General features: G+C 44.6%; 1 protein-coding gene and 1 long non-coding RNA gene across 2 annotated transcripts in view; one reads left to right on the top strand and one right to left on the bottom strand.

The window, feature by feature from the left end:
• The window catches only part of LOC143768659 (uncharacterized), a 69,383-nt gene that overhangs the window by 5,631 nt on the left and 38,141 nt on the right, over positions 1-25,611 (top strand). The window lies entirely within an intron of this gene.
• LOC143768657 (phospholipase A2 inhibitor gamma subunit A-like) lies at positions 6,889-16,877 on the bottom strand. The gene is made up of 5 exons (XM_077257300.1): positions 16,635-16,877; positions 14,546-14,659; positions 11,615-11,764; positions 8,934-9,077; positions 6,889-7,235 (listed from the first exon to the last, which is right to left on the bottom strand). Exons 1-5 carry the CDS (start codon positions 16,759-16,761, stop codon positions 6,994-6,996), a joined length of 777 nt encoding a protein of 258 aa, XP_077113415.1. The 5' UTR covers positions 16,762-16,877; the 3' UTR covers positions 6,889-6,993.

Consider the following 25,611-nt stretch of genomic DNA (forward strand, 5'->3'; position numbering starts at 1 on the left):
CCGGAAGTGACGTCACCGTGCACCCTTTGCGACCGAACCGCAGCCATTACACAGGTGAGAGCCCGGGGCGTCGGTGTGCCGTCACCAGCCTGTGCATCGCAGGTTATTGATGGGCTCGGAGCACAGTGCAGCATCCAATGTTTGCCGCAGTCTGCACATGAGCGCTGTCCTTACAAATCCTGAGCCGTAGTCTACAGCAGCAGCAGCCGAACATGTCAGCTGTTATCAGTGATGCCTGCACTGCTCTCTGACTAACTGTAGGAGGAGCTGCCAACAGGAATTCCTCCCAGCGTGACGTCAGCACTACTCCAGGCTCCAGCGCTCAGAGCTACTCACAGAGCAGTGTGGGCGTCACCGATAACAGCTGACATGTTCTTCTGCTGCAAACTGCAGCTCACGATTTGTAAGTAACACAGCGCTCCTGTCCTGATGACTTTTTCTGTCACTCACCACTCTTCCCTGCGGTGGAGCAGCTCTTAATAAGGTTTAAGGTAACACTGATTGGCCACAGCACAGCCAATCAGTGTTAGCTTTGTTTCTGTTCTCATCTCCCCAGCCGTACAGCACAGCTCCGGTAATGAGCTGCTGTGATCTGTAACGTGCGCTCCCCTCCCCCACTGTGTAAGCAGCAGAGGGAGATAGAGGGCTCCCTGCTACAGCTGCAAAGGTTGAACAAGGGCCCCCTGCCAGCCTAAAAGTAAGTGTAAATGGGGGGCCTTTAGTTTGGGGTGAGAGAGGGGGAGGGGCTAAGTTACTTAGGGATAAATGAGGGCACCATTTACATCATCTCTACTTTCACTCCTGACTGACTGCACCTCCTCCCTCTATATCACCCCTGACTGCACCCCCTCCCCATTTCACCGACTGTGCCAGCACAACCTTTATCACCCCTACCTGAGCCCTCTCCCACTATATGACCCCTGACTGAGCCGCCTCACTTGTATCACCCCTGACATGCCGCGTGCCAGAGCAGGAGAGCGCTGCTCACAGGCGGGGAGACAAGGGGTTAATCATGCGGGAGACCGTGCGAAGCGCTCACCGCCAGTGATGGAGGCAGCGGTCAGGTGGGGGCTGTATCATACATGGAGCTGATGCTGCCCCCCAGTCACATTGTGCCGCACAGGCTGCTGCATACTGATCCCCTCCCTGGGGGGCAGACAATGGGGGCTTCTGTGGCATCAGTGAGGGGCTTTTCTTATAGGAGTCCTGTGTTGTTTGCTGCAGACAGAGGCGATTGTATGAATATTATTCCACCATTGGTTCCTTATGTTGGGGATGGTCTGCAGCTTCGCCATATAAATTAGTAATTGGGGGGTGTGGCTGTGGAGAGGGTGTGGCTGTGGAGGGGGTGTGGCTGTGGAGGGGGCGTGGCTTAACATGCAAATTTTCGACGCGCTACGCGCGCCACCTGTTCTCCTCCCTTCTTCAGGGGGGGGGGCCCTTTGCTCAATTTTGCTATGGGGCCCTGTGAAATCTATGTACGCCCCTGTTTCCAACGTCTGATTAGTTCGCTCGGTTTGGCCATTAGTCTGAGGATGGAAGGCCGACGAAAAAGACAAATCAATGCCCATCTTAGCACAAAAAGTCCGCCAAAACCTGGACACAAACTGGGATCCTCTATCAGACACAATATTTTCAGGAATGCCGTGTAAGCGAACCACATTCTGAAAAAATAGAGGAACCAAATCGGAGGAAGAAGGCAACTTAGGCAAGGGCACCAAATGGACCATCTTGGAAAAACGATCACACACCACCCAGATGACAGACATTTTCTGAGATACTGGAAGATCCGAAATAAAATCCATGGAAATGTGCGTCCAAGGCCTTTTCGGAACAGGCAAAGGCAAAAGCAAACCGCTGGCACGAGAACAGCAAGGCTTAGCCCGAGCACAAATCCCACAAGACTGCACAAAGGAACGCACATCCCGCGACAAGGAAGGCCACCAGAAGGACCTAGCCACCAAATCTCTGGTACCAAAAATCCCAGGATGACCCGCCAACACCGAAGAATGAACCTCGGAAATAACTCTGCTGGTCCATCTATCCGGGACAAACAATCTCTCTGGTGGACAACGGTCAGGCCTATCCGCCTGAAATTTCTGCAGCACTCGTCGCAAATCTGGGGAAATGGCAGACAAAATCACTCCCTCTCTGAGAATACCAGCCGGCTCAGAAACTCCCGGAGAGTCAGGCACAAAACTCCTAGAAAGTGCATCAGCTTTCACGTTCTTCGAACCAGGCAGGTATGAGACCACGAAGTTGAAACGGGAGAAAAACAACGACCAACGAGCCTGTCTAGGATTCAGGCGCTTGGCAGATTCAAGGTAAATCAGATTTTTGTGATCAGTCAAGACCACCACACGATGTTTAGCTCCTTCGAGCCAATGTCGCCACTCCTCAAATGCCCACTTCATAGCCAACACTCCCGATTACCAACATCATAATTCCGCTCGGCAGGCAAAAACTTTCTTGAAAAGAAAGCACATGGCTTCATCACAGAGCCATCAGAGCTTCTCTGCGACAAAACAGCCCCTGCTCCAATCTCAGAAGCATCAACCTCGACCTGGAAGGGGAGAGAGACATCTGGCTGACATAAGACTGGAGCTGAAGAAAACCGGTGCTTCAGCTCCCGAAAGGCCACCACGGCCGCAGGAGACCAATTAGTCACATCAGAACCCTTCTTGGTCAAATCCGTCAAAGGTTTAACCACGCTAGAAAAATTAGCGATGAAACGACGGTAAAAATTAGCAAAACCCAAGAACTTCTGAAGACTCTTAACAGACGTGGGCTGAGTCCAGTCATGAATAGCCTGGACCTTGACTGGGTCCATCTCCACAGTAGAAGGAGAAAAAATAAAACCCAAAAAGGAGACCTTCTGTACTCCGAAGAGGCATTTTGAGCCCTTCACAAATAAAGCATTAGCACGCAGGACCTGAAACACCATCCTGACCTGCTTCACATGGGACTCCCAATCATCAGAAAAGACCAAAATGTCATCCAGATAAACAATCATAAATGTATCCAGATATTCTCGGAAGATGTCATGCATGAAGGACTGAAACACAGAAGGAGCATTAGAGAGTCCAAAAGGCATCACTAAGTACTCAAAATGGCCTTCGGGCGTATTAAATGCTGTTTTCCATTCATCTCCCTGCTTAATGCGCACAAGGTTATACGCACCACGGAGATCTATCTTGGTGAACCAACTGGCACCCTTAATCCGAGCAAACAAATCAGACAATAGTGGCAAAGGATACTGAAATTTGACTGTGATTTTATTCAGAAGACGATAATCTATACAAGGTCTCAAAGAACCGTCCTTCTTGGCCACAAAAAAAAATCCTGCACCAAGAGGGGAAGAGGATGGGCGAATATGTCCCTTCTCCAAAGACTCCTTTATATAACTCCGCATCGCGGCATGCTCTGGTATAGACAAATTAAAAAGTCGTCCCTTAGGGAATTTACTACCAGGAATTAAATTTATAGCACAGTCACAATCCCTATGAGGGGGCAGGGCACTGGACCTAGGCTCATCAAATACATCCTGGTAGTCAGACAAAAACTCAGGGACCTCAGAAGGAGTGGAAGAAGCAATAGACACCAACGGAGTATCGCCATGAATTCCCTGACAACCCCAACTTGACACAGACATAGCTTTCCAATCTAAAACTGGATTATGAGCCTGCAGCCATGGCAGACCCAAAACGACAACATCATGCAAATTATGCAGAACAAGAAAGCGAATCACCTCCTGATGTACGGGAGTCATGCACATGGTCATTTGCGTCCAATACTGAGGCTTATTCTCAGCCAATGACGTAGCATCAATTCCCCTCAGAGGAATAGCAAATTCCAAAGGCTCCAGGACAAAACCACAGCGCCTGGCAAATGACAAATCCATCAGATTCAGGGCAGCACCCGAATCCACAAAAGCCATAACCGGGTAGGACGACAAAGAACAAATCAAAGTAACAGACAAAATAAACTTAGGCTGTATAGTACCAATGGTGACAGGTTTAGCAAATTTTTTTAAGCGTTTAGAGCATGCTGAGATAACATGAGTAGAATCACCACAGTAAAAGCACAACCCATTTTGACGTCTATGACTTTGTCGCTCAATTCTGGTCAGAGTTCGGTCACATTGCATAGACTCAGGTCTCTGCTCAGAAAATACCGCCAAAGGATGAGCAGATTTGCACTCCCGCAAACGCTGATCAACCTGAATGGCTAAAGCCATAGAATCACTCAGACTTGTAGGGGTGGGAAACCCCACCATAACATTCTTAACGGCCTCAGAAAGACCTTCTCTGAAATTTGCAGCCAGGGCACACTCATTCCATTGAGTAAGCACCGACCATTTCCGAAATTTTTGACAATACACCTCTGCTTCATCCTGACCTTGAGAGATAGCCAGCAACGCTTTTTCTGCCTGATTCTCAAGATTAGGCTCCTCATAAAGCAGTCCAAGAGCCAGAAAAAATGCATCTACATTAAGCAATGCAGGATCTCCCGGCGCCAGAGAGAAAGCCCAATCTTGAGGGTCGCCACGCAACAAAGAGATAACAATTTTAACTTGCTGAGCGGAATCACCAGAGGAACAAGGTCTCAGAGATAGAAATAACTTACAATTATTCTTAAAATTTAGAAACCTAGATCTATCTCCAGAAAACAACTCAGGAATGGGTATCTTTGGTTCTGACATAGGGCTATGAATAACAAAATCCTGAATACTTTGCACCCGTGCAGTAAGATGATCCACACAAGAAGTCTGAGTCTGAACATTCATGTCTGCAGCTGAGCTCAAAACCACCCAGAGTTCAAGGGGATGAAAGAAGCTAAACAGACTGCAGCAAAGGAAAAGCGGGAGGAGAAAAAAAAAAATGTACTCAGGTCTTCTTTTTATCCCACTTCTGCGATGCATTAAACACTTTCTTGCCTGCTATACTGTTATGATCCTTAGTGGTTGAGGATAACAAATTACTCCAGCTAAGTAACAAACATAGGACAAGCTCTAGGGAGGTGGCCAACTGGACTGACCGCAAATCTGAACCTATCCAAACACACTAGAAGTAGCCGGTGAACGTGCCTAAAAATCCTAGACGTCTCGAGCCAGCCTGAGGAACTAACTACCCCTAGAGAGAAAGAAAGACCTCTCTTGCCTCCAGAGAAATAATCCCCAAAGATATAGAAGCCCCCAACAAATAATAACGGTGAGATAAGAGGAAGGCACATACACAGGGGTGAAAACAGATTCAGCAAATGAGGCCCACTAATACTAGATAGCAGAGAATAGAAAAGGGGTCTATGCGGTCAGTAAAAAACCCTTACAAAATATCCACACTGAGATTTCAAGAACCCCCGCACCAACTAACGGTGTGGGGGGAGAAACTCAGTCCCCTAGAGCAACCAGCAAGCGAGGAAATCACATTTTAGCAAGCTGGACAAGAAACATGATGAATGCTGATAATCAAAAATGAACAAACAAAAACTTAGCTTGTCTTGGAGAGACTGGGAGCAAGGTAGTCACAAGGAATCTGAAGAGCACTGAATACATTGATAGCAGGCAAGGAACTGAGTATCCAGGTGAGCTAAATAGGAAACCAACCAAGGATAACGAACCAGCTGATGCTGCCAACCTGCAGAAAGACAACACTACACAGTACCGCTTGTGACCACTAGAGGGAGCCCAAAAATAGAGTTCACAACAGTAAAACTTTCCTCTGTATGTGATGTAGATGACACTACACTACTATATGAGGTAGAAAATGGAGGAGCACAAAGTCTGAGGTAAAACTTTCCTCTATATGTGATGTAGATGACACTACACTACTATATGAGGTAGAAAATGGAGGAGCACAATGTCTGAGGTAAAAGTTTCTTCTGTATATGATGTAGATGACACTGCACTACTATATGAGGTAGAAATGGAGGCGTGCACAATGTCTGAGGTAAAACTTAACTCTGTGATGTAGCTGACACTACACTACTATATGAGGTAGAAAATGGAGGAGCACAATGTCTGAGGTAAAACTTTCCTTTGTATTTGATGTAGCTGACACTACACTACTGTATGAGGTAGAAAATGGAAGAGCGCACAATGTCTGAGGTAAAACTTTCCTCTGTATGTGATGTAGCTGACAACACTACTACATGAGGTAGAAAATGGAGGAGCACAATGTCTGAGGTAAAACTTTCCTCTATGTCTGAGTTAGAGGACACTAGCACATGACATGTGAAGTGAAATTGTCTAGTTTTGTGAGGTAATAAACTCTCTATTATTCTCTTTGAGGCTGGAGACATCCTTCTGCCTTATCTTCTGGTAGAAGAAAGTGGAAGAGGCAATGAGATAGAAAGTTATATTTTGTCATGAACTATTCCCTCTCAAGAGTAATACAAAACCAGACACGCAAATGGATGGCTGCTTCTAAAAAGGGTCTCCCTCTATCTGCAGCCATGTGTCCCCTTCGCTTCGTACATCAGGAGTTCAATTTGTCAACATTTGGCCAAATCGAGACATTCATGTACGAAGGTCCAAGTACAGACTGGCCCATGAGTCTCCTTACTCAAAATTGACAGTCTCATCTATGTCTACGTGGCTGTCAAGTTCAGGACAGAAGACCAGCGGCCTGTACTCGTACCGTGATACATGGATGTCTGAAAGAACTCTTAGGCCGTGTACACATTGAGTATTTGGTCAGTTTTTTACATTAGTATTTGTAAGCCAAAACCAGGAGTGGCAGAGTCAGAGGAAAAATCTAATAGAAACATGTCATCACTTTTGCATTATATACCCAATGCTGGTTTTGGCTTACAAATACTGAGGTAAAAACTCATCATGTGGTGCTAAAGGCAAAAATAAGCAAACAGACTTGGACACAGTGTTTTTTTGAATGCACAGATTTTTTAATGATTTGAAAAATAGCAAAAAATTCCCCAGAATCCCTAAAGCCTCCAGAATCACCAGCAGAGAATTTGCTCTACACAATCAGTAAATTATTCTGAAGAAGAAGAAGAAAAAGAAGAAGAAGAAAAAGAAGAAGAAGAAAAAGAATGAGACTCATGTGAAGTCGATGAACTGCTGCTGCTGCTGCCACTTCTAGAATTTGAAGAAGACTCAGATGTGGCTGAGCAATCCATCTGACTGGGATTATATATGGAAGAATAGTAGGTTGAAGGACCACCATTGCAAAAATTTTTTGTGGTGCATCCTTGAAAAGCCCATTCCTCAGTTTCACCTGTGAACATACAATGTGTCAGAATATAAAAGAATATTCCATCAGACATACCTTCTCTAGTCCAAAAGTCTACAAATTTAAACGGAATCTGTCACCCCATTTTTCGACTATAAGCTGCAGCCACCGCCATCAGGGGCTTATCTACAGCATTCTGTAATGCTGTAGATAAGCCTCCGATGTAACCTGAAGATAAGAAAAGCAAGTTAGATTATAATTATACTCACCCAGGGGTGGTCCCGATGCGGTACGGTCCGATGGGCGTCGCGGTCCGGGTCCAGCGCCTCCCATCTTCATACGATGACGTTCTCTTCTTTTCTTCCTGCCGCGGCTCCTGTGCAGGTGTACTTTATCTGCCCTGTTGAGGGCAGAACAAAGTATTGCAGTGCGCAGGCGCCGGGAAAGGTCAGAGAGGCCCAGCGCCTGCTCACTGCAGTACTTTACGCTGCCCTCAACAGAGCAGACAAAGTACGCATGCGCCAGAGCCGCAGCGTGAAGACAAGAAGAGGACGTCATCATATGAAGATGGGAGGCTCTGGACCCGGACCGTTCCTGGGTGAGTATGATCTAACTTACATCGGGGGCTTATCTACAGCATTACAGAATGCTGTAGATAAGCCCCTGATGGCGGTGGCCGCAGCTTATAGTCGAAAATTGGGGTGACAGATTCCCTTTAAAGATCAGGCACGATGCAGTGCTGATTAAAAACTGCTTTAAGCTATGTGTCTTATTGGGTAGTTTTTAGAGCAGGAATTGAGTGGAAACTCAAAATTTTTGAGAAGTTTTGAGATTGGGAGGATGACTTGAAGAGTTTCTGCTCGGTTTCAGCCCCACAAGCTTCTAAATGTGAACATAACCTAAAGCCGGGGTCACATTAGCGTATGGCATCCGATATGATGTGCTAATGACACTCGGTTGCTGCGAGTGTGAGCCAAGTGAGAGAATCGCAGCACAGAGGAGACGGAAAAAGTAATTTCTCCATCTCCTCTGTTGCCAGCGTTGGCAGGAATCGCACTGCACTTTGGTGACATTCGAGTGCAGTGCGATGTTTCACACGCACCCATAGACTTATGTGGGTGCGTGCGATCTGAATTTCGCATGCATTCGCAGCATACTGCATTTTTTTACCAGTCCAATCTCAATCCAATTGCAACTGGAATAAAAAAACGCAGATGTGCACACAATCAGAATAATATTGGTCCGAATGCAATCCTTTTTTTAATAGGATTCCATTCGTCTGATCTATTGGCAAGTTTGAGCGAGGCCAAATCGACCTGCATTTTGTACAGCTTTTTACAGCAACGGCAATCAGATTTTATGATATCTCATCCACACTCCGCATAAAAGTTCTGTAGTGTAAACTGACATGTCTTAAAGTTCTTTTTTTTTAATCCGCAGCATGGTAATTCATGATGTGAATATACAGGACTAACCTAATTATGTAATAAAGGAGGATCTGCTTTGATGCTCAATGTATCAGCGTGGCTCTTCCGTGCACGTATTTGAATTTTACAATTTAATTTGGAGCAGGCACAACGTCTCAGAACGTCCCACATTATGTGGCAACGACAGTATCAAGATTGGTCTGGGTTTTGCCGCTACAAGTTTTGCTGTGAATGCTATACCCTAAACATTTTTTTACATGTTTATGTCTCAGACATGATAAAAGACATATTTCTAAAAATTAGAAAAGCTTCTTACCGTTTTGGCCGCCTATTACAGAGAATTTGGTGCATTCAGTGTGGGCTCCTCGGCACGTCATATTCCCTTTAGGAGTGCAACTCTTTGCATTCGCATAACATACCGGGCACTCATTATTGTTCTCAGTCTGATTTATTGGTGGCACTGTCGTACAAAAAAAAAAAGTAGCATGCTTACAACAGGAGCAATCATCCGATCTAAGGCCTACGGACGCAGGGACCTTAATCTCTACTGCCGCCTTACGGCTAGTGCACCAAGACTCCATAATCAGCTTTCACTTCATGCGCTATATCCTGTGTGATCCACATGAGGGAGCAGTTGTTTTGCTGATCGCTGTGAGAGTTATGTTGGAATTTGAATTCGGAAAATTCGCTCGAATACAGATGGCAAATTTGATATCATATTTGTCTAAAGCACATGATATGTGCTCCAATTGTCAGAAAAGACAACTTTTATTATGCTGTGATTTCTCCTGCTCCCAAAGCATATTACATTGATGATCTGGGAAGGGGTTAAAGACAATATAATATCACACACCCGCACTTGTCCCTGCCACTGTAGTTCCCAACGTAGTCCTACAGTGAGTACTAAGGCGTCAGCCATGGCTCCAGTCTGGACATGCACTGTCCCGCCTGGGCACGATGTCTCAAAAGACCAAGTCAAGGGCTAATCGATGCCAGAAGTTATGGTAAAGAGAAGACTGGAAACCAAAGCTAGTGTCTAAGGAAGCAACAGCAGAAGCAGCAATGAGTGGGAATGATATCTTATTGTTTTTAATCACTTCCCGGCCTACATCAATCCAACAAAGTGATTGCCATTGTACTGCATTCACACAAATGGCGCAGTCACTGTGTATTTCCATTGCATTACTTATCCTGTATTATACCCCAGAGCTGCACTCACTATTCTGCTGGTGCAGTCACTGTGTACATACATTACATTACTGATCCTGAGTTACATCCTGTATTATACTCCAGAGCTGCACTTACTATTCTGCTGGTGCAGTCACTGTGTACATACATTACATTACTGATCCGGAGTTATATCCTGTATTATACCCCAGGGCTGCACTCACTATTCTGCTGGTGCAGTCACCGTGTACATACATTACATTACTGATCCTGAGTTACAGCCTGCATTATACTCCAGAGCTGCACTCACTATTCTGCTGGTGCAGTCACTGTGTACATACATTACATTACTGATCCGGAGTTATATCCTGTATTATACCCCAGGGCTGCACTCACTATTCTGCTGGTGCAGTCACCGTGTACATACATTACATTACTGATCCTGAGTTACAGCCTGCATTATACTCCAGAGCTGCACTCACTATTCTGCTGGTGCAGTCACTGTGTACATACATTACATCACTGATTCTGAGTTACCTCCTGTTTTATACTCCAGAGCTGCACTCACTATTCTGCTAGTGCAGTCACTGTGTACATACATTACATTTCTGATCCTGAGTTACAGCCTGCATTATACTCCAGAGCTACACTCACTATTCTGCCGGTGCAGTCACTGTGTACATACATTACATTACTGATCCTGAGTTGCATCCTGTATTATACCCAGAGCTGCACTCACTATTCTGCTGGTGCAGTCACTGTGTACATACATTACATTACTGATTCTGAGTTATATCCTGTATTATACCCCAGAGCTGCACTAACTATTCTGCTGGTGCAGTCACTGTGTACATACATTACATTACTGATCCATAGTTACATCCTGTATTATACCCCAGAGCAATACTCACTATTCTGCTGGTGCAGTCACTGTGTACATACATTACATTACTGATCCTGAGTTACAGCCTGCATTATACTCCAGAGCTACAGTCACTATTCTGCCGGTGCAGTCACTGTGTACATACATTACATTACTGATCCTGAGTTGCATCCTGTATTATACTCCAGAGCTGCACTCACTATTCTGCTTGTGCAGTCACTGTGTACATACATTACATTACTGATCCTGAGTTACATCCTGTATTATACCCCAGGGCTGCACTCACTATTCTGCTGGTGCAGTCACAGTGTACATACATTACGTTACTGATCCTGAGTTACATCCTGTATTACACTCCAGAGCTGCACTCACTATTCTGCTTGTGCAGTCACTGTGTGCATACATTACATTACTGATTCTGAGTTATATCCTGTATTATATCCCAGAGCTGCACTCACTATTCTGCTGGTGCAGTCACTGTGTACATACATTACATTACTGATCCTGAGTTACATCCTGTTGTATACTCCAGAGCTGCACTCACTATTCTGCTGGTGCAGTCACTGTGTGAAAGGAAGAATGGCCGAGGATCCCCAAATCCAGGGGTGAGAAACTTGTTGCATCATTCCCAAGAAGACTCATGGCTGTACTAGCTCAAAAGGTGCTTCTACTCAATACTGAGCAAAGGGTCTGAAGACTTATGACCATGGGATGTTTCAGTATTTCTTTTTTTATTAAATTTGCAAACATTTCTACATTTCTATTTTTAAGTCAAGATGGGGTGCAGAGTGTACATTAATGAGAAAAAACTTTTTTTGATTTTACCAAATGGCTGCAATGAAACAAATAGTGAAAATGTAAAGGGGTCTGAATACTTTCCGTACCCACTGTACATAACATTACTTATCCTGTACATTACTCCATTGGTTTCTGATTGAATCACTTACTCTCCATTTCCTCCCCATTGCACTGGTCTCCATTGCAGCACTTTGACACATAATACATCTCATCCCCTGCAGACATGCTGAATGTGAGGTCACATAATTGCTCATTTTTGGCACAGGATTTATGGATACGCTGGGTTTCATCACCTTCCTCTGCAACAGCAAAATTCCAAGTTAGATGAACAAAATAACAAATGATATTTGCAGATAAACTATTTGGCACAGGAACATCCCTAAATTACATAGTGATAAAAAAGGGAGTCCAAGGAACACATTTTTTTAAAAAAAGGGTTTAGACTGCTGTAAAAAATGTAATACCGATCTCCTGCAGCTTTATTTTGGACACCTACCTGATCTTCACTGGTATCTACTTCTCAGTCCAATCTTACCACTGCTGGTATATATTTCTATTTGCAGTTTATTTACTGCTGCTACATCCTGTATTTATGTGTGTAGTATATGGGATGTGGTATATGCTCTCTATTATATATATACTAGATGGTGGCCCGATTCTAACGCATCGGGTATTCTAGAATATGAATGTCCACGTAGTTTATTGCACAGCCCACGTAGTATATTGGTCAGACACATAGTATATTGCCCAGCCACGTAGTATATAGCCCAGCCACGTAGTATATAGCCCAGTCACGTAGTATATAGCCCAGTGACGTAGTATATTGCCCAGTGATGTAGTATACAGCACAGAGCCACATAGTATATTGCCCAGCCATGTAGTATATTGCCCAGTGACGTAGTATATTGCCCAGTGACGTAGTATATAGCCCAGCCATGTAGTATATAGCCCAGCCACGTAGTATATTGCCCAGCTATGTAGTATATTGCCCAGTGACGTAGTATATTGCCCAGTGACGTAGTATATTGCCCAGTGACGTAGTATATTGCCCAGTGACGTAGTATATTGCCCAGCTATGTAGTATATTGCCCAGCTATGTAGTATATTGCCCATTGACGTAGTATATTGCCCAGTGACGTAGTATACAGCACAGAGCCACGTAGTATATTGCCCAGCCACGTAGTATATTGCCCAGTGACATAGTATATTGCCCAGTGACATAGTATATTGCCCAGCGACGTAGTATATTGCCCAGCCACGTAGTATATAGCCCAGCCATGTAGTATATTGCCCATTGACGTAGTATATAGCCCAGCCATGTAGTATATTGCCCAGTGACGAAGTATATTGCCCAGTGACGTAGTGTACAGCATAGAGCCACCTAGTATATTGCCCAGTGACATAGTATATTGCCCAGTGACGTAGTATATTGCCCAGTGACATAGTATATTGCCCAGTGACGTAGTATACAGCACAGAGCCACGTAGTATATTGCCCAGTGACATAGTATATTGCCCAGTGACGTAGTATATTGCCCAGTGACGTAGTATACAGCACAGAGCCACGTAGTATATTGCCCAGCCACATAGTATATTGCCCAGCCACGTTGTATACAGCACAGAGCCACGTAGTATATTGCCCAGTGACATAGTATATTGCCCAGTGACGTAGTATACAGCACAGAGCCACGTAGTATATTGCCCAGCCACGTACTATATTGTCCAGCCACATAGTATATTGCCTAGCTACGTAGTAGATTGCCCAGTGACGTAGTATATTGCACAGTGATGTAGTATACAGCACAGAGCCACGTAGTATATTGGCCAGCCACATAGTATATTGCCTAGCTACGTAGTATATTGCCCAGCCACGTATGTCACAGGTTAAAAAATAAAAAATAAACATACTCACCTTCCGATCCGAGGGCCCCTTGTAGTTCTAACACACTCACCATACTTGTAGTTCTGTCGCCTGTGCGCAGTACAGGCGGCAGCTTCCGGTCCCAGGGTGTGATGACGTCGCGGTCACATGACCGTGACATCAATGCAGGTCCTGCTCGCGCAGGTGTGCAGGGCCTGTGATGATGTCGCGGTCACATGACCGTGATGTCATGGCAGGTCCTTCTGCCATACGATAATTAGTACTTGAACCTGCGGCTTGCACAGAGCGGTTACCGGAGGGTGGCGAGGAGTGGGAAAGGCAGCGGAAGGTGAATATATAATGATTTTTTATTTTTTTAAAATTATTTTTAACATTAGATCCTTTTACTATTGACACTGCATAGGCAGCGTCAATAGTAAAAACTTGGTCACACAGGGTTAATAGCAGTGGTAACGGAGTGAGTTACCCGCGGCATTACGCGGTCCGTTACCGCTGGCATTAACCCTGTGTGAGCCGTGACTGCGGGGAGTATGGAGCGGCCGGCCGGCACTGACTGCAGGGGAGTAGGGAGGGACTAATTGGACTGTGCCCGTCGCTGATTGGTCGCGGCAGCCATGACAGGCAGCTGGCGAGACCAATCAGCTAATGAATAACCGTTACGGAAGTTGCGAACAGAAAGACGGAAGTACCCCTTAGACAATTATATATATAGATATATATTTATTCATGTATGTAGTTAATTATCTACTGGTTTATATTTATATAAGTGGTTTATTCACTGCTAGTATGTATTTACACGTGCAGCACATTAACTTCCAGTAATACTCATATACTCTATGCTTACTTCTCCCTTCCAATTGTTGTGAATCAAATGTATTCGTCTTTAAGCCACCACTATGAAACTATTTATGAATTAGGGGGTAGGAACTGCTATACAGTAAACTGCCTCTCCAAGCTGCACAGACTTGTTTTAGATCCCTCCCACTAAAATAACACCTGCGTAGGGTGTCACTGCCTCTCCAAGCTGCACAGACTTTTTTTTAGATCCCTCCCACTGAAATAACACCTGTGTAGGGTTTCAATAACCAAGGATAAGCTGGAAAGTTTGAGAACAAGAAAGCAACGCCGGTTAGGTGAGATGCAACACAAAGTTTTAGGGCTTAATATATAAAGTAATAGCACAAGTGAGGATAAATTACCAGTCTTTTTGACCTCCAAGGAGTAAAAACATCTTTTGACTCTTGAGTCGCAAGTCACGGGGGTCATGTCATAACAGTCATCTTCATTGCAAGTCTCACAAACAAGGCAGGTCCCTGTGGTAAAGGGCAGAAGACTTACTTTTAAGTTATATCTAATTCTCCAAATGTTGGTATTTTGTTATTACCAGACAGTCGGGCTTTTTAGGAGGTCAGGTTAAATTTTTTAAGTAATTAATTTAGCCTTAAATAAAAGTACTATGAAATATATTAGACATTAATTAACAAATCTACCATATCTATACCTTCCGCAAGTCAACGATTGAATAAAAAAAAAAAAAACTTGTTACAGACGTGTGTATGTTGTCATAATGTAATGGTAAAATAGGTCCAATCTATAAAGCCATGTCACCCTCATATTGAGGACTGAAGCATGGCTTGATCATAATTTGAAGGAACGAAGAGCTAGCACTCTAATACTGCATCAGATTCCCTGTTGCTCCTGCTTAAGCCGCTATTGAAGTAGGTTATCTGGTGGAGAACAGACATAAAGTCTACACAAAAAGCTGTGACCTGAGACTTTTTTCACCTGTGGAGCTAAGTCTTCCTGTGTTCAAAAGAATCACAGGCAGACAGGATGGCATTGGATTTCAGTTATGAATATTGATCTTTTTGTGTCAGGCGTAGATCCTATAGTTATTGAAGACAAATTTTCAGCATCATGGCAGAGACATACGCAATGCATGTCATTGCATTTCGGTGCAGCTTGCTTATCAGCCCTGAATTAAAATAAGACAGGTGGGTAACGATATATAGGCAGTGTTTCCTATCTATCAATAGCTAAAATTATGATATTAAATATGGCAGTAATATCTTCTGCCTGGGACCTTTACGTGGGGAGATTTCTTGAAAGTTGAGGATCTCTTCATTTTTTGGGAACTGAGTCGCATCTCATTGTCCAGCTCCCATCTGAGGTTACTAAGGGGAGGTATGTGGGCATAACTCTGATCTGATAAAAAGTAGATTTTGAATTATAGTCATTGTTCAGTTCTGGGAGATACAGCTTGTTGTAGTATTGTAGCATATTCCAATCGGAACACTCACATCCATAAAAGCCAGGACCAGATTTAGTACTTTTCTTTCGTTATCCCTTTTTACTCTATGTGATTGTATATATCATATTGTTTTGTCCTATTTTGTAGCATCTTTTGAATAGTTTTATAAACATTGTCAACGTTTTAGAATAAACATATGAAATGTAAAAGTTTTGCTCCTCTTGTTCTATAAACCGCATCCTTGAAGCCTCGTGAAGCTGGTCGTTGCCAGAAATGGGTCTTCAATTAGCCTGTATAAATGATTGGTGGCAGTTAGTTCTCCTTGGGTTATTTTGGAGTTGGCAGTGACCATACCAGAATATATATATATATATATATATATATATATATATATATATATATATATATTGCATGCGTTGGAATCAGAGGTGTAACTACAATACAATCACCGGGAAGTGCCCAATAACTGTCCTAGTAGCGAAAGTAACCTTTGCTTCGTCCATCAATCGTCTGTCAATTGCGTGATTGTTCTGATGATTGGAGGCAATGAAGTGCTGGTTCCTGACAAACTGATGGACCCAGAGAGACTTACTATACATGTATAACACCCCTTTAATGGCCTAAGCTTACATGATTAAGAGGGAAATATTGTCAAAGGTTACGTTTTATGTGTTTAAAACTACATTTCAGGAAAGTTCACAGATTTCAGATGAGCTTCAGTCTGATAAAATGTTTACCTTGGCTTCACATGTGTCCAGAGTCGAAGAAATTACAATGAACTATCTTAAACGTAGCAAAATAATGCAAAAATAAAATGCAAAGTGGTTGGAAAGTTAATAAACATGTAGAAAACAGACACTTATTACAAAGGATACACGTAGGAGATAAGAATGGATGTGTGTAATACTACATTTCCCCTCTAACGACCATTAGGTGACGCTATTGCGGTCTTGATGGCAGTTCTGGGGTTTTCTGGCTGAGACACCTAAATGAGTATCAAAACTCATACAGCACAACATGCATAAAGCGAGGCTCACCTGTTGCGATAGTGATGCAGAATATTATGCAGATGCTCAGCAGAGTCTTCATGGTCGCTGGTAGTCGATTGGACCCTTCTTCCGTCGTGATGGCTAGCGCTGCTCTAGGTCTTGTATTTATACCCATCTACATGGAGGATTAGGTGGTATATAGGGCAAGCAATCTTATTTGGTAGGGTAATAGGCTGATAAAATAAATAGGGAAATTCCAAAATATTTAAATTAATTTGTATAAATGCAGATTAAATATTATTCTTGCCAAAGTCAACATTCTACATGGGAATAGTAAACCATCTGACAAGTTAGAATTTTTGTCTCTAGAAGCCAATGGACATATTATTTAAAAGTGTGCCTACAATTTTTCAAGAAATTATTTTACTATTACAAACTAACTAAAAGAATAAAAATGAAGGTTTTGCTCACTAGAAATTTAAAATAAATAAATAAATAAATAAGCATAACACCAAGCAGAAAAAAAACGGAGGGGGTGAAGTAACATATGACTAGGCAACATATTTGGTCAAGTGTAAACTTCTGTCATATACATAAATCATATGACATGCAGTAATTTAAAGGGTTATTCTGCCCCAAGGACTGGAGATAACTTGTTGAATGCTGAGGGTCCAACTTCTGGGACCGCCAGCAATCTCAAGAACAAGACTCTGGAACCCTAGAACGTGATTCGGGAAGCCCTATACCATGATTCAAGAAATCTAGAAGTCCTAGAATGTGATTCTGGAAGCCCTAGAACGTGATTTGGAAAGCCAGAGAACGTGATTCTGGAAGCCCTAGAATGTAATTATTATAGACCCTTAGAACGTGATTCTGGAAAGCTCTTAAATGTGCATCTGGAAGCCCTAGAATGTGATTATAGAAGCCTTAGAACGTAATTCTGGCATTCCTAGAATGTGATCATAGAAGCCCTAGAATGTGATTATAGAAGCCCTAGATCGTGATTCTGGATGCCCTAGAACGTGATTCTGGAAGCCCTAGAACAGGGGTCCCCAACCTGTAGCTCGGGAGCCACATGTGGCTCGCGGTCCCATGAATTGTGGCTCGCGGCTGTCTGTTAGCTTGGTGAATTAGCTCCAGTTCTACCTGAAAATCTGAAAATGGTGAATTTTGTGAGCAGCCCTGCAAAGAAGAGCAGATCTGGATGGCCATATCCTGGTCTTAGGGGTATTGAGGTGATTTAAGTATGGTACGCCATGACACCACCTGTCAGAGGAGGTGTTTGAAGCTGGATGTGACTGTGTCTTGGGAGTGCCTTATAGGAGAATACTGAATGGGGGTATTGTGGGAACCCCTCGATCTTAGTATCCTGCTTTGGTGTGATTTTTGTGGAAAAGCTTTGGTTAACCATTATGCCTGTAATGGGGGCTTTGGTTGCCACTATTGTGAGAGGGGCGGGAGCTGAATGTGGCTCGCGACCCTCTCTCAAGGCTGGATGTGGCTCCCGACCCTCTCTCAGAGCTGACTGTGGCTCTCAAGGTCAGAAACGTTGAGGACCTCTGCCCTAGAACGTGATTCATCTTAAGTAGAGTGAAGTTGCACATGCTCAGCTTCTGCTCCATTTATATTCCATGGGACTGCTGGAAACAGCCACAGAGAGTGCTCCTCAATATCTAGCACTCTCATGGACAATGAAATAAGCAAGTGTCAAGCATGAGCCCATTTTTGTGGCTCCAGAGAACCATTCTTGGGACAGTTTCTCATTGCAGCGGTCTGTCTCTGAGCCATCAGAGGGTTATTTCCTCTCCGATAGCCAGGGGATAACTGTTTTTGGGAAATAACCATTTAAACACTTGACTTTGACTTTTTTCCATTTTCCAGTACACTATATAGCAAAACTAATGGTGTCGTTCAAAAGTACAACTAGTCTTGCAAAAAACAAGCCCCCACACGGCCATATTGACGGAAAACTAAAAAAGTTATGGCTCTCTGAAGAAGGGGAAAAAAAGAAAAACCCAAGCTGGTGAAGGGGTTAAAGGGATTTTCCCACTAGCAAAAGTTAATTTTAATCAATAGATGTTGGAATAATTATAATTTCCACAATTGGATGTGTTTAAATAAAATATTCCTGTGCTGAAATAATGTTATAAATGCCCCCCCCTGCTGTACTGTGTAATGGTTCTGTCTGACCAAGTACGGACTGGGGCAGAAATTCAGTCCTGGCATTTGAAATCACCATGCCCATGTTGTTCTCGTCCCTATGAACCAGATGGGATATATTGCGACCGTGGGGTACTCGGAACCGGGTCGGACAGTTCTTTGGGGAAGTCAGGGGGCCATGACCCGACTCTATGGCCCTGGGCGTGCAATAAAAATGATGTAAAGGGGAAAAGCTTTATAGGGGATTGATTCGTGACGCCACCCGTGGTGTTCGGCAAGGGATGCCGACGCTGCGGTTTAGGTCCACTGAGGCCGATAGTGACGCAGCAAAGGTGGTGCAGCTCTCCATGGGTAGATATGTGGAAAATATGATGATGGTAACTGTTGCAGTACTGGATGATTGCAGCACTCAATAATTCTGAGGACACAGCAGGGTGCAGTCTTCACGCTTTTACTCAGTCTACTGGTTACAATCACCAGCCAGGTGCTGTGTCCTCTGGGTCAGTGGTCCAGCCAGCTCTCAGGTAATTTGGGTGCACTTTTCTGGGACCCCCTTCTTGTGTACCTTTCCTGGTCATCTCTCTGTGCTGGCACTTGTCTTCCTGCCCTGCGCTTTACACACAGTGTCAGAAGACAGCAGCCTCATGTCCTGTCGGGCAACGTCCTCTTGGTCCCCTTGACCCTATGTGGCTGCATTTTCAGCAAATGTGTGTGGATGTGGCTGTGGCACATACAGATACCACAGCCTACGGTTTGCTAGCTGAGTCCTGCAGTCTCTCCACTAGTCTGGGGCCAGTCCCCCACTGTGACCTGGTCCCTCCACCTGACTACGGTTGGCGTGGATTTGGGTGCCACAGGTGGATTCTTCACTTCCTTTGCCCCTAGGACCCCTTCTCTCTCAGGAGCTCCTCTCTCTGCTCCTTCCTCTTCTCAATCCTCTTACCAACTCACTGCCTTCCAGAATCTTCCTGACTCCTACTATTTCCACCTCCCATTTCCAAGACAACTCCTCACTCCCAACTGTCACTCTACCTACAGGTCTTCTACTTCCTCCACCCACATCCTCTACCTATTTCCCCCTCCAGCCTGAGATGGGGCCCTCCCTAAATAGGGTCCGCCCAGATCCTCTGGCCTGGAGTGGTGTGGTGTTGGATGCAAGTGGTGGGTACCGGATAGTGCCCCCTCCTTACTCAAGAGTGGGATACCACACCTCTGGCTGAGGTGCAGTACCTCTGTGGCGACTGGACCCTCAGGGCGCCACATATATTACTAAAATTACCCTGGATGGAGGAAAGGAAGATTTTCTACAAGACCAATATTTCTAATGATACCTGTGGTCTGCTGGGGTAAGTGACGGAGTCAGCAACTTTGTGCTCCATCACACCTCTTAACAGCATGGTTATCTTGAGAACACCGATTCTGTTAACAATGTAGCAGACAAGGCAGCCCACGACCAGACAGGCCCTTCTGGCATTTGCCAGCATTGCCAGATGGCCAGTCCGGCCCTGTGTCTGACCATACAGGAACACGGTCTGATCTTACCATAGCTCCTGGGCAGCAGTGAAGGGGGGACTATATAGAAATTACAGTAGGGGATCACAAATTATTCTTTGAAGTAAAAAAAAAGTTTTAACATTGTTTAAAAAAAAAACAGGTAGGGAAATGTTTTACCTCACAAAAAGAATAATCTTTGATCTCATACTGAAATGTCTGTATCCTTTCTTTTGCTTCCTCCCCTGCCCAGGAGCTGTGGTATGATCAGACCATGTTCCTGTATGGTCAGACACGACCATTACACAGTACAGCAGAGACACATTTATAAGATTATCTCAGCACAGGAACATTTTATTTAAACACATCCAATTGTGGAAATTATTATTATTCCAAGATCTATCGATTAAAATTAACTTTTGTTCATAGGAATCCCCCTTTAAGTTCTGTTTTTCTATTGTATCAAATACTTATTTTGATGCAATAAAATGCAAATTAATTATGTAAAAATCATACAATGTGATTTTCTGGATTTTATTTTTAGATTCTGTCTCTCACAGGTGAAGTGTACCTACGATAAAAATTACAGACCTCTCCATTCTTCGTAGGTGGGAAAACTTGCAAAATCGGCAGCGTATCAAATACTTATTTTCCCCACTCTTTGTTATATTTTTTTGGCAACTTTCCTTTTCTGCAGATTGGTAGGAATCTTGAGACCCAGCTGACAAGATGGCTGAATATTGTGCAACTCATGAGGCAGGAGAGCATAGCTCCTGCCTGAAATCACACGCAAAAGTGGAGTTTAGATGCAGTAGGAAGCCAGTGACTTTCTATTGTATCAGTACTTCTCTGCTTTCTTAGTAGAAGCTGTTCACATCTGCCTCAAAGAGCAGAAAAATGTTAGCCGTGCAACACCTAGATCAAAAGATGCATTGGTGATATGACAAGTAGTGAGAGGTTGACAGTGGTCAGAATCAGTGGCTACGAGCTACCACAATGGGCACTGGACCAGGTCCTGAGAATCTTTATTGCTCAACTTTATTGCCAATATTGTATAGTGATGGTATTTGAGTATGTATACTACCAGAGGCGGACACTGACAGCTTGGGGCCCTTGTGCAAGTAATGTGTCTGGACCCCCCTCCTTTTATGGCGACAAAGCTATATATATATATATATATATATATATATATATATAAAGAACACAGGAGCACATGTACATGAATCTAGGCCATGTGAAAACACAGACAAATATCCAATATGAATCATACTTCTCAAAAATATTTTTTCACAAATTTAAAAAAAAAGTTTTTTTTTCATAAAACTTACAGTAATAGATGAATTGAAGATTCTTAGCGCATAAATTGGCCAATCCATGTGTGCCCATCAACCACGGCAAGGTGATCTCCATCTGATGGGTTCTACTCTACCATACATGCTACTCTTGGGCCACCAGCCTACAACTATGGATAAACATGTCACTCTAGGGCTAAACCTACAATTTATGGGCAGGGGAGTTAATTACCGCCACCCAGGGCCGGCGTTAGGGGCAGGCAGACCAGGCAGCTGCCTGGGGCCCCCTCTCCCCCAGGGGCCCCCAGCTAGCGGCAAGTCACGCAGCCGCTATGGGGCCCCTGTGAGGCAGGGGGGCCCGCCTGCCGCCAGCGCCGACTCCCCCGCCGCATTGAACTATACCGGCGTCTGCCGGTACAGTTCAATGCAATGATGGAGGAGAGAGCATCACCTGACGCTCCCTCTCCCATCATTCCCCACTCTGCCTCTGACACAGCGGGTGCGCGCGCACTCACTTTGTCCCAGGCAGAGCAGCGGCAGCCGCCGACACAGGAGCAGGGAGCAGCGTGGGCACGTGTGGAGAGGTGAGGAGCTTATGTTTTTTTTTTTATTTACTGGACTGTGGAGCCATTCTCGGGAGGGGAGAGGAGGGGAGGGAAGGGGGGATGTGGGCTGTTCCTGTGCTGTTTACTACTGTGTGGGCAGTGCTGTATACTACTGTGTAGGCAGTGCTGTATACTACTGTGTAGGCAGTGCTGTATACTACTGTGTAGGCAGTGCTGTATACTACTGTGTAGGCAGTGCTGTATACTACTGTGTAGGCAGTGCTGTATACTACTGTGTAGGCAGTGCTGTATACTACTGTGTAGGCAGTGCTGTATACTACTGTGTGGGCAGTGCTGTATACTACTGTGTGGGCAGTGCTGTATACTACTGTGTGGGCAGTGCTGTATACTACTGTGTGGGCAGTGCTGTATACTACTGTGCTGGCAGTGCTGTATACTACTGTGTGGGCAGTGCTGTATACTACTGGGTAGGCTGTGCTTTATACTACTGTGTGGGCAGTGCTGTATACTACTGGGTAGGCTGTGCTGTATACTACTGTGTGGGCAGTTGTTGTGAACTCTGTTTTTGGGCTTAGTCACATCAGAACCCTTCTTGGTCAAATCCGTCAAGGGTTTAACCACGCCAGAAAAATTAGCAATGAAGCGACGGTAAAAATTAGCAAAACCCAAGAACTTCTGAAGACTCTTAACAGATGTAGGCTGAGTCCAGTCATGAATAGCCTGGACCTTGCCTACATCTGTTAAGAGTCTTCAGAAGTTCTTGGGTTTTGCTAATTTTTACCGTCGCTTCATTGCTAATTTTTCTGGCGTGGTTAAACCCTTGACGGATTTGACCAAGAAGGGTTCTGATGTGACTAACTGGACTGACCGCAAACCTGATCCTAACCAACACACTAAAGGAAGCCGGTGAACGTGCCTAAAATCCTGGACGTCTCGACGCAGCCTGAAAAACTATCTACTCCTGGAGGGAAAGTAAGACCTCACTTGCCTCAAGAGAAATCACGCCAAAGATATAGGAAGCCCCCAACAAATAATAACAGTGAGGTAAGGGGAAAACACAAATGTAGAAATGAAAACAGATTAAGCAAATGAGGCCCGCTAAATCTAGATAGCAGAAGACAGATAGGGAACTGTGCGGTCAGTAAAAAACCCTATGCAAAATATCCATGCTGAGAATACAAGAACCCCCACACCAACTAACGGTGTGAGGGGAGAAACTCAGCCCCCTAGAGCTACCAGCAAGCAAGCAAATCACATATTAGCAAGCTGGACAAGAAACAAAAATAAACCAAGAAACATATGACCACTGATGGTCAAAAAATGAACCAAGCAAAACTTAGCTTCTCTTGAAGAGACTGATAACGAAGGACTGCAGGAGAGCTCCAAAATAGCACTGAAGACATTGACAACAGGCCCAAACCACAGCGCCTGGCAAACGACAAATCCATCAGATTCAGGGCAGCACCTGAATCCACAAAAGCCATAACCGAGTAGGATGACAAAGAACAAATTAAAGTAACAGACAAAATGAATTTAGGCTGTATAGTACCAATGGTGACAGGTTTAGCGATTTTTTTAACGCGCTTAGAGCATGCTGAGATAACATGAGTTGAATCACCACAGTAAAAGCACAACCCATTTTGACGTCTATGATTTTACCACCTCCCTAGAGCTCGTGTCTATGTTCATAAACTTAGCTAGTCCGTTTTGTGATACTCAGCCACTAGGATCATAACAGGCAGTGCTGTATACTACTGCGTTGGCTGTTCTATATACTACTGTGTGGGCAGTGCTGCATACTACTGTGTGGGCTGTTCTATATACTACTGTGTGGGCAGTGCTGTATACTACTGTGTGGGCTGTTCTATATACTACTGTGTGGGCAGTGCTGTATACTACTGTGTGGGCTGTTCTATATACTTCTGTGTGGGCAGTGCTGTATACTACTGTGTGGGCTGTTCTATATACTTCTGTGTGGGCAGTGCTGTATACTACTGTGTGGGCTGTGCTCTATACTACTGTGTGGGATGTGCTATATACTACATGGTAGTGCTATATACTACTATGTGGGCTGGGCTATATACTATGCTTCTGTGTGATGTGCAGTATGTTAGCATTTGGACCCCCATTTTAAACTTTGCCTAGGGTCCCACTTTGCCTAAAACCGGCCCTGCCGCCACCTGCAGGGTCAATGGGAGGAGTGCAAGATCAGCCTGGAAGCAGCCAGCATCCAGTTACTAAATAGAGGAAAAAAAAACAGCCAGCACTCCCAATGTGAACATATGCACGCTGCAAACTGTACAATATAGATAAAAAGAACACAGCAGCACATGTACATGAATGTAGGCCATGTGAAAACGCAGACAAATATCCAATATGAATCATACTTCTCAACAATATTTTTTCACAAATTTTTTTTTAAAAATGTTTTTTTCATAAAACTTACAGTAATAGATGAATTGAAGATTCTTAGCGCATAAATTGGCCAATTCATGTGTGCCCATCAACCACGGCAAGGTGATCTCCATCTGATGGGTCCTACTCTACCATACATGCCACTCTTGGGCCACCAGCCTACAACTATGGACAAACATGTCACTCTAGGGCTAAACCTACAATTTATGGGCAGGTAGAGTTGATTACCGCCACCTGCAGGGTCAATGGGAAGAGTGCAAGATCAACCTGTAAGTTTTATGGAAAAAAAAATTTCCTCCTCCTCCCCACCACACCATTATTGCCCTTTCTACCACGAGCATCATTATTATCCTTTTCCCACCACCCCCTTCATTGTCCATTCTACCACCTCCATCATTGTTTTCTCCCCCACCACCCCCATAATTGTCCTTTCCATCACCTCCATCATTACTTTCTCACCCACCACCCCCATCATTGCCCTCTCCCGCACCACCCCCCATCATTGCCTCCTTCCCCACCACTTCCATCATAGACTCCTTCCCCACCACCTCCATCATTGACTCCTTCCCCACCATCCCATCTTTGCCTTCTCCCGACCACCCCATCATTGCCCAGTCTATCACCTCCATCATCTCCTCCTCCCCCACCATCCCATCATTGCCCAATTCCACCACCTCCATCATTTCCTCCTCCCCCATCACCACATCATTGCCCTCTCCGTCACTGTCATCATTGCCTTCTCCACATCACTCCCATCATTGCCATCTCCGTCACGTCATCATTGCCTTCTCCCACATCACTCTCATCATTGCCCTCTCCTCCACCCACACACACAACTCACCTCTCTGCACACTCTCCTGCAGCACTGCGCACACGCGCGCACACACACATCACCTCTCCGCACGCTGTCCCACAGCCTCAGCATCACTGTCAGCTTCCTCTCACTGGCACAGTGGCCTCAGCGCTGAATGATGATGTCTGTCACGGTCAGCTGCAGCTGCCGATGCGGCCCAACCCATAGACGCCCCCAAGCCGACCGACTTCAGAAGGCGTGGGGTGCGTGTCCCCCGGGGACGTAATACGGACCCTTTATACTGCAGA

The sequence above is a fragment of the Ranitomeya variabilis genome, chromosome 4 (assembly GCF_051348905.1).
Source record: "Ranitomeya variabilis isolate aRanVar5 chromosome 4, aRanVar5.hap1, whole genome shotgun sequence".
NCBI classification, from domain to species: Eukaryota; Metazoa; Chordata; class Amphibia; order Anura; family Dendrobatidae; genus Ranitomeya; species Ranitomeya variabilis.

Excerpts from the sequence above, each read along its gene's own strand:
- LOC143768657 (XM_077257300.1), bottom strand. The coding sequence starts at position 16,761 with ATGGGTATAAATACAAGACCTAGAGCAGCGCTAGCCATCACGACGGAA. Across the intron at positions 14,660-16,634 it reads CTGCATCACTATCGCAACAG|GGACCTGCCTTGTTTGTGAG; the intron begins GTGAGCCTCGCT and ends CCTTTACCACAG. Across the intron at positions 9,078-11,614 it reads CAATGGGGAGGAAATGGAGA|TGCCACCAATAAATCAGACT; the intron begins GTAAGTGATTCA and ends TTTGTACGACAG.